At 45.7% G+C, this 10443-nt stretch overlaps 1 protein-coding gene across 8 annotated transcripts in view; it reads left to right on the top strand.

Moving 5' to 3' along the window:
• magi1b (membrane associated guanylate kinase, WW and PDZ domain containing 1b) overlaps window positions 1-10443 on the top strand; it is a 241975-nt gene that overhangs the window by 223925 nt on the left and 7607 nt on the right. For 7 of the 8 annotated variants that reach the window (XM_080782423.1, XM_080782424.1, XM_080782426.1 and 4 more), the window contains 4 exons: window positions 4347-4443; window positions 5070-5151; window positions 6648-6791; window positions 8986-9124. In XM_080782423.1, coding sequence (XP_080638549.1) covers window positions 4347-4443; window positions 5070-5151; window positions 6648-6791; window positions 8986-9124 — 462 coding nt within the window. Of the gene's footprint in view, window positions 1-4346; window positions 4444-5069; window positions 5152-6647; window positions 6792-8985; window positions 9219-10443 lie in introns of those variants that run through there. The other variant, XM_080782428.1, reaches the window with a different exon arrangement.

Genomic DNA, 10443 nt, shown 5'->3' on the forward strand with positions numbered 1-10443 from the left:
TCCTGGAGAGGGGGTTCCAGGTGGTCCCCAGCTGAATGATGGAGTTGGTAACCAAATGGACCCTTATAGATCTTTATCTCTTGAGAGTGTAAAATGAAACCAAATGGACCCGTATCATATTACGCTCTCAAGAGTTACATTATTGTTAGACATCTGCACTACTTCATTTACAAGAATTCTACACAATTAGAGAATGTAAATAATTCATATTTTGATCAACGTTTTGCCAAAAGCATGGAATTGTACACAAATCTCATCCAACTGAAACAGAACATACTTTAGTTTAGGGTGTGAGAGGCTAAATCTCATCACACGGTAGTCCGTGGCCCAAATGCTGACTAAGTAAAACGGGCCTTGATGTGAAACGAGTTGAAAACCACTGTAGTATGATCAAGTAGGGCTGTCAATTCACCAAAAGAACACAAAAAGTGAAAACATGGAGATGAGAGGTTTCTGCCCGTTGTATCTCAGTGTTTCCAGACACGTCTCCTGTCCTTGTTTAGAGGCAAAAATATCGTTTTTTTATCTCTGAGCCGTCTGCCGTGGTTCTCAAACCTTTTAATTTCAAGCACGCCCATAATGGAACCCAAAGGGTCCCATCTGAACCCAACCCCACTCTGAGAACCACTACTGGAACCCAAAGGGTCCCGTCTGAACCCAACCCCACTCTGAGAACCTCTGTCTTTAGTGTGTAACACCGAGAAACCTCTCATCTCCATGTTTTCACTTTGGTGAATTGACAGCCCTACTTGATCATACTACAGCAGGGGTTTTCAACCCGTTTCACATCAAGGCCCGTTTTCTTAGTCAGCATTTGGGCCACGGACTACCATGTGATGAGATTTAGCCTCTCACACCCTAAACTAAAGTATGTTCTGTTTCCTTCATGATTCCTTATCTTAAATTTACTTTTAATTTCAACTAATTCTACTGACCAGATTTGAAGCTATTACTTTTGTATTTACCCTTGTTATTTTTTTTGCATTGATGTGAATTTCTTTTTACTTGTATGTAAAGCACTTTCAACTACACTTGTGTCTGAAAGGTCCTTTTAAAGTGGCCCGAGGGCCAAGGCTCCAAAAACAGAAAACGGAAAAATCAAACAGCAAAAATAATACTGGCCAAAATACAAAACAAAGAACTCAAAAATACTTGACATGGGCCCTAGCAGCTCTCTCACTGGGCTGTCAGCATGATGCCTGCCCGAGCATAACTGACTAGCTCTGCCTGCAGTCTCCCCTTTATAGGAGAGGATCCTACCACCAACAGAGAAGCAATTAAATATACACAGCTTATCTACCAGCTCACAGATATCAGCTGAACCTGAATAAGTAACCCCATACCTAGATGTTCTATCTATTTTAGATTATACATCATATGGGGTTACATTAATTTCCCCAGATAATAGACATACTTTGATACTTGACATTGTGGAACACCCCTACTCCTCAACAGTACTTGGCACCTTCCCCCCTTCTTAAAGTGACAGCACTGGAGAGGCCATACAAATACTGAGGTTACAATAAACACACAGGTTAATAAACTGACTGTTTTCCCTGTGTGCAACTGTGTATCATTTCATGTTTACATCCTGTAAATGCATACATCAACAGTATTGAGTCTATTGACATGTATGATAGGACCTGTCTGCCCCACTACCCACAGTCTGTGTGGTGTGTGCGTGCGTGCAATGTCCTTAATCAGTGTGTGTGTGTGTGTATAGGGCACAGGCTGCCCCATGACTTATTATTATTATTATAAAAAAATCTAAAAACCTAAATGCCGTTTTTTGCGGTGGAATCCTGCCATTCTAAACCATGCACGGTCCAAAAGAAACCCCTCCCATCTCTCCACTGAAGGCAGCTTTTCCGTGCTCTGGCATTGATTGCATGCATGGAAGCTGAAGCGGCCTGCTTCCATCGCAGAGTTGAGCTCCTCCTAAAGCTATTTTCCCAGGCAGTGCACACACACGCGCGTCGCGCGCATGCACGCGCACGCACGCGCACGCACGCACATACGTATTATACAGTATATCAACAGCTAATGCCTTTTGCCAAAACCCTACGGCCTTGCATCACAGAGCGAGCGCACACACCTCACTGACTCCTGGTGTAATTGCTGGTGGGAATGTACTATGGGCGCCCGGAGTGAGGTAGTGTGTGACCCCTTTTTTGTTTACACACTCGGGGGGAATATCGTCGGGCGGAAACCTCATATGTCCAAAACTGTTACATTTCAGGATTCATAAATAAAATACATAAACAGCAAACGGGGTGGATCTACAAGCTCGAGATTTACAGATCTGCTACTTGTGATGCTGTTTGTGTGACACTGTATTATGAACAAGTGGGGCGTATGAAAAACAACACAATTATTTTTTAAATAGGGAGATAAGAGGTTTCTGCCCGACAGCAACGATATACGATAACACACTGACTCTGGCTCCTGAATTCTTTCATTTTCATTGCGCTTTCTCTCTGCCGTCTCTCGGTTGCTTTGTGTTTGGTTCGCCACGGAGCCACCATATCAGCGGCGAGGCAAGAAGAGAGATAGATTGCGGCTCTGTGGCTCTCCCGTGTGTCCTGCATGTTACAGCAGAGAGACTGAGGGGAATGGCAAGAGAGGAAGGGAGGTGTATTGTATCTGGAAAAAAAACGGAGATTGGTTAAATGAGAAGATAGGCAATGGAACAGAAAGAGTAGCTTATTATGGGCTAGAGTAGATGAAAAAGATGGTGTGGAGACATAAGGCTTATCGGAGAACATTAGCCTTAATTGGATCACGAAAGATATCTCAGAGAATTCTTTAATCGATTCTGACATTTGCATATCTCAGACAGTCTTGGTTTCTTCCCCATGTAGCGTTTGGAGTTCCACGTTTAAACACCACAACTCCGACTTCAAAATTGCACGTTTGGGGACAGTCAGTCGCCAAGAGACTCTCATAAATGCACAGGATGTCGGAATCGATCAAAGGAATCGCAGTAAAACATGCCCTACTGTAAGGTTGGATGAAGGCAAAACATGTGAGAATGTTGGCACTTTACAGCTGACGCTAGAAGAAACCTGGGGCGTCTATTTTAAGGTGCGCCCCATGCTGAGATCTATGCCAAAAACCATAACACACACACTCGCTGAACCCCAGGTTCTTCTCACCCCCTCAGTCTTGAAATTAAGGTCACCCCCGCCCCGCGCCGCCATCCCATTGGCTGAGGCAGCACCTCGTGGGCCGAGGACGATAGACAAATTAAGCCAACAGGCTCCAAGGGGAATAGCGGAGGCGGAGGAGATGAATAGATGAGAGGGGAATTGACCAGCGTTGCAGCGGAGCATCGTGAGAGGAATAGAGAGCGTACTGTAGGAGGCCTGGGAGTGCAGAGCTGGTAATCAAATGATGGCACCCGTTATGGTGAAGAGATTAAGAGCAGAGATAAGTGAGGATCATTACATTGTTGGGGGAGGTGAAGGGTTTCCTAAGGTGAGGCAACAGTACTTTAATAACACTTAGATGTTTTTATAGCTTGCTTGTGGCATGGCTCATTATGTGAGTTTATTAACCACACCGGGTCTACTCGGGAGCGCCGCAAGTTGGGAGCGATGCACCCTGCTATGCAATACCCGTTATACCCGTTGTCAGAGTCTGTCTGTGTCCATATTATGGAGATCTGTCATGTCTGTCCTAGTCCCTTTTATGCCCATATATGGAGATCCCTGATATCAGTATATGAAAACATCAGGGTGGTTCTGGACAACCGCCTATCTGACCGGCTCAACGCCAGGCACTGCACTCCCTCGGGTTGTCTGCGACGTGCGTGCAATTTCGGTGGTGATGTTTAACGCGTATGGCGAATTTGAAGTCGGTGGGGCGAATAAGACAAGATAGATAGATACAAGAAGGCGAGTGCCGAAGTCCTCACTGCCCCCTGGGTCACAGAGTAAGTCCTCACTGCCCCCTGGGTCACAGAGTAAGTCCTCACTGCCCCCTGGGTCACAGAGTAAGTCCTCACTGCCCCCTGGGTCACAGAGTAAGTCCTCACTGCCCCCTGGGTCACAGAGTAAGTCCTCACTGCCCCCTGGGTCACAGAGTAAGTCCTCACTGCCCCCTGGGTCACAGAGTAAGTCCTCACTGCCCCCTGGGTCACAGAGTAAGTCCTCACTGCCCCCTGGGTCACAGAGTCATTCCTATCAATACAAAAATTACTCCGTGACCCATGGGAATAGCGCCCTCTAGCGGCAGTGAAATGACTCGTCACCAAAAATATGCATAAATGTGTTTACCAAAGAAATGAAAGTCCAGCTTGTCTTGTGTTTGACTGACGACTTGTATCTCCTCTCCACCCTGACCAGAGTCGTCTAATGCATCCCTGCTCACCAACGCAGAGAAGATCGCCACCATCACCACCACTCACACCACACCGCAGCAAACGGCCGCGCCAGAGCCCAGGTGAGGTGCACCATGGGACATTGAGTGCTGCTGATGTCATTTTAGATAGCATGTTATCTATATGCATGCTGCAAGGTGCATTGTTTGCCTGGGTCCTGTGTGTTCAGATTGCTATTTAGATAGCGTATTTCTTACTTTAAATTAGCTATAGGTGCTTGGTTTACCTGGGATTCTAGTTTCTTGAGGCCGCACTACACTGTCTCTCTGCAGTCTATTGTATGTGATTATGTACCCTGCGTATTGCATGAGAGCATCTTTGTCTCTGTGTCGGGTGGAAACCTCCTATGTCCAAAACTGTTACTTTTCAGGATTCAAATTGGAAAAACGAACACGTTTTGAGCTTGTAGTCAGATCTGCTACTTTTTCATGCTTTTGTGTGATGCTGTAGTAGGATGTTGATTTATTAAAAAACACAAAACGTTAAATATGGACATGAAATGAGGTTTCTTCCCGACAGCAACAAATTGTGAAATTGCTATGAAACACAAGCCTGCTGCTGTATTTACAGTACAAAAGGCTTGGATTGGTCCCTAGTAGTACTGTACATAGATATCATGGAGGTGTAATATTCCACTATTAAAGGGACCATAACGTTTTGACCGCCGGCCGCTCTGTTCTGTTCCCAGAACCAACACCAAACCCAAACAGGAATCCTTTCCCCCGCAAGGACCTCCACCTCAGCCTCCAACGCAACAAGCACCAGGCCAGGTAAGGAAGGAGCAACCCATCCATCTAGCTTAGCCAGCCATCTCTCCATCCATATGTTCATCCATTTCTATCTAAACTTTAGATGGAAACTCTACTTTTAAATGGTTTATTGATGCTCCTACTTTTCATCTCTCATACCACATTTCTTTTCCTGGACCCACACATGTCCCTGGAGTGGGTGGACCAAAGGAGAAGTTCCCAGCTCCATTATTTGTTTTTTAGGAATATTTTTTAAATAATACCCACATTTTTCACCCCCCTATGATAGGTTTTGCCCCCCTATGATAAGGCCCCCATGATATATATTTTAAACAAAAAAGTACCTCAAGTTGTCATGTATTGCTGTACTTCAATATATTTTTACGAGAACAATTTTTTATATAATATATTACATTGGGTAAAATATACCTGTGTTTAGTGATGGTGTGAGAAAAGTCTCCTTAATATGAACAAAATGTTGATATAGTAGTTCTAGCCGAGTGAGTCCAAGACAATGGGCTGAAAAACAAAACCAGTGACAGCTGTGTACTGTAAGTGACCGCGAACAACTGGCACCGAGTCACGCCAAATCACGCTCCGCACAATGCGCGTCCGGACCTCATCCCCAAATGACTTTGACCCCCTTGAGCTAAAGCCTAATTTATGCTCGTGCACAGAACGGCCGAGAGCATAGAGAGCCTACAGGTCTGTCTGCACACACACACACACACACACACCCCCAGCCTTCACACGTCTCCTCAGCCATTCAGAGGTGCCTCGGCAGCACCACACCTATTCATCCTCCACATTCATAGGGTCCACTGCAGCCAAGGACGAATTCCACCGTGCTGCTCCCTGGCTGAATGAATCCCCCCATCCCGCGATGGCTCCTGGCGATAGCATTGATTCTCATGCAGACACAAAGATATGCACACAGTGAGGACAGGAGCCACTGTGGCTGTCACAGTGTCCTTCTGGTGCCAGGGGCATCTCTCTCTCTCTCTCTCTCTCTCTCTCTCTCTCTCTCTGTGCCCTCTCTATGCCCGCCCTGGCATCAATAATTCAACATGTCTGAACACACACACACACACACACACACGCTCGCGCACACTCCACATGCGGGCACATAACAATGTGTGTGTGTGCATACTACAGGTTTGGCCCACTCTGACATTCCTAATAGGTGTGACTTTCCTGAAGGTGGCAGTTGTCCCCGGCTCTATTCATATGAGTGCACTTCAAAGGACACACACACACACACACACACACACACACACACACACACACACACACACACACACACACACACACACACACACAGAGGAAGTTCAAACTAAATCCAACTGCTGGATAATAAAAGTGACCTTGATCTAAATGTGTATCTCTCTGTGTCTGTGTTTGCATTTGTGTGTGTCTCTCTCTCTCTCTCTCTCTCTCTCTCTCTCTCTCTCTCTCTCTCTCTCTCTCTCTCTGTCTCTGTCTCTCTCTGTCTCTCTCTCTCTCTGTGTCTCTACCAGGATCCAGAGTTCTACTCGGTGGATCTGGAGCGAGACAGCAAAGGATTCGGCTTCAGCCTGCGGGGGGGCAGAGAGTACAACATGGACCTGTATGTGTTGAGGCTGGCAGAGGACGGAGCGGCCGTCCGCAACGGCAAGATGAGGGTACGCAACACACTGCAACGCAGCACAATGCAATGCAACGCAGCGCAATGCAATGCAACACAACACACTAGAACGCAGCACAATGCAACGCAACGCAACGCAGCGCAATTCAACACAACGCAACGCAGCGCAATGCAACGCAATGTATTTTGACCTGTATTTAGATTTTTTTAACGGATTAAGTACGTTCCAAATTGATCATTTTCCATCTACAAATCAAAACTTGTATAAACTTCATATCACAGTGTACTTCTACAGTGTGTCCTATTGGGAGCAAACTTCGGTGCGTGCGTGTGCGTGTGTGTGTGTGTGTGTGTGTGTGTGTGTGTGTGTGTGTGTGTGTGTGTGTGTGTGTGTGTGTGTTCGATCGATAAAAGCAATGTTTATCAGTACTGTAACTCATGGTGGTCCAATATAATGCCAGGTGACAGAAAAAAGGCAAAATGAATGGAGCAAAGATCAATAATAAAGACGTATGTGCCGCGCTGCTCCCTATCTATTCAGATAACTCACATGAATTCATATAATAATATTGATCAGGAGACACTTCTTCTGGCCGAAACAGAAAAACAATGTTTTCTCCATTATGTCTCCCTCTGCACAAAATGAGGAAAAATGGTCCGAATGACGTCGCCCTCAGCGGTGATGCAGTGGTTCTCATTCGTAAAAAAAACCAATGTTGGTTTGTGTAATTACTGTGGCATAACATACTCTAACTGTCCAATTACTGAGCGCTACGCCTCATAGAATGTTGCCGCTAATTAAGCCACCTAAATCAGTGTTGTGACATACAGTATAGCGCTCTATAGCGCAGAGAAAGTAGAAAGTAGTTAATGGTTCCATCTATAATTGTGTACATGGTGTGTAAATTCGTACATACACGCCCCGTGGACGGAACCGTGACCTTTTTATTTGACGAATAGCATAAAAAAACACATCAACATAAACATATCAATATAAAAGATAATTTGCACAACAAACAACAACAAGCATTCATTTACACAGTAAATGAAGCTATCTATGATATCTCTGAAAAGGTTTAATCTACAAACACAATTTCATTCAATATTGACTGGGGTGGTCCCTGCGTCATCTCTCTCTCGGTTAACCCATTCTAGGCGGGAACCCCTTTTGGTGTTTTAAGCATTACGTTATACTTTAGTTATTGAAAAATAGCAGATCTACAAGCAAAAATCGTGAAAATGTGGCGCAAATCTTTGAATATATAGTCTTTCACAGCAAACGGGGGGGTCCCTGGAACAACATATTTTCAGATGGGGATCGGTGGCCAATTACATATAATTTTTGGGGTCCTTGACATGAAATATTGAGCACCACTGATACAGAAACATAGGTTTTTTCTGAAAACTGTCAGGATTTAGAAGACATTTTTTAAATGTCCTAAATGGGTTAAGAGGTCCTGGTGAAGACCCCTGATCTACACCACATCTCGGCTTGTAGATCATCTGTTGTTTTTTTTTGCGAATGTTCACCCCAGAATAGGCATGCTGGGGGGGGTTAAATAGCATTTCCCTCAGGGATTCTTAATTAAATGTACAATAATGGCTGATTTATATGTTGTATGTACTGTATTTGAGATGAGACGCCAACTGTGTGAGCGTGAGTAAAATGTTAATTTAGACATGATGCATCCATCAGATGCGTTTGTCTCTCTATCTGTGTGAGAGTTGTTAGCAGAGATATTAATAGTGTGATGTTCTGTGAGGCTCAGAGTGTGTCAGCGCTGAGAAACCCACTTTCTGCCAAAGAGGAATTCCCTCGGCGCAGGCAGCGCTGACAGATAACTTCAGGCGTGGAGGAGAAGCGAAAGGAATTGTAAAGCCAAACCGCTTCTCTCCCTTTTCCCTGCCTCTCTACTTCTGTCTCCCTCTCTCTCTCTCTCTCTCTCTCTCTCTGTCTGTCTTCACGGTCGCTGCTTTTCGAAAATGTTATGAATAGGATATATATATATATATATATACTGTATAAAATAATACAGACGAAAAACCCAAAGAAAACGTCTGCATGTGGGGTTTGCTGTTTAGAGGTTCAGATCTCTAACTTTCGTGTTCTCTCCTTTTCCTCACGGTCCCCCATCTTTCCCATCTTCCTTCACCCTGCCCTGAACCTGCACAACGCTTCATTTCCTTCCCACTCCTCTTCCTCCACTTCCTCATCCTTCTCCTCCTCCCAGGTCGGAGACGAGATCCTGGAGATCAACGGTGAGACCACCAAGGGCATGAAGCACGCGCGCGCCATCGAGCTCATCAAGAGCGGCGGGCGGCGCGCACGCCTGGTGCTCAAGCGGGGCGACGGCTCTGTGCCGGAATATGGTGGGTCAATCTACGAAAACATTCCCTTCTCCCCCGGCTTCACGCCCTGAGCCACGGCGATGGTTCAACCCACAGGACAGTCGGTGGCGGTGATGTGGTGGTGGTGGTGGTGGTGGTGATGGGGTGGGGGGTGGGTTGGGGTTGAGGACTTAATTCCCCTCCCGGGACCCTCCACCTGGACGGACCCCTGAGGTCCTGGCTGGCTGCCTCCTTTTCTTTCTTGGAGGAGGTCGTCACCTTTTTGCTGTCACTGCCCATTCACGGAGAGGGGAGGTTTTTTCCAGGAAGGGCGGGAGGTGGGTTTGGGATTGGGGGGGGGGGGGGGGTTACCTCCCATGTGGTCCTGTAACCTCTTTTCTTCTATCACCTGCTCTGCAATTTCCATGTCATCCCCCACACCCCCTCTGTCACTTTTCATCTCATGGCCCCGTTGGGAACACTGAGCAAGTCACTCTGTTTGGGGACTTTATGGGAAGGTGGTGGGTCTAATTTCGTTGACACACACACACACACACACATACACACACACACACACACACACACACACACACACATACACACACACACACACACACACACACACACACACACACACACACACACACACACACACACACACACTCTCTCTCTCTCTCTCTCTCTCTCTCTCTCTCTCTCTCTCTAAAGCCAAACCGAATGACCGGGGCAGTATAGGCGTTTCTTGCGGATCAGATTATAATATCGATGCGCTGATGAGGTCCCGTAGCCGATTTGCTGGTTTTGGCCTTGGGGGTGGAGGGGGGAAATTACGGCAACCTGATCCATATGGGCCTCCTGTGACGACGTGGAAGAAATATGCTCTGATGAAAATAAAAGCATCTCACAGCTTTGGGTTTTAGGTAACAAAAAAAACATATTTATGATATTTATTGAAGGTGAATGTAAGCTACTGAAACTCTTGAGGGTCTTACAGTAAAGTGGGAACTGTATTTTGGACACAAGCAACCTGATGCTTTCATTTTGTTTTGTTTGTGTCGTTTAGTTTTTTTAGTTTTTTTGTTGCTGTTAAATGAGTAGTTCACCCAAACAATGGCTTATTTTCTATCAATTTCACACCCCATGAAGACTTGAATTCATTATTATTTTCTTTCTTTTTTGTTATCGCATTTCTGAGCCAATAAATTGTTTGTGCCGGAGACTCAGCCAGTCTTCAAATTATTGGCTTATTAGGAATGCGACAAAAACGAAAAAAGAATTCTGGTGGAGTTTGCATGTTCTCTCCGTGTCCCCTAGGGCAATGGTTCCCACACTTGTTCATGTCAAGGACCCCCAATTTGACA

The sequence above is a fragment of the Protomyctophum bolini genome (genome assembly GCF_963924005.1).
Source record: "Protomyctophum bolini genome assembly, chromosome: 2".
Classification (NCBI taxonomy): Eukaryota; Metazoa; Chordata; class Actinopteri; order Myctophiformes; family Myctophidae; genus Protomyctophum; species Protomyctophum bolini.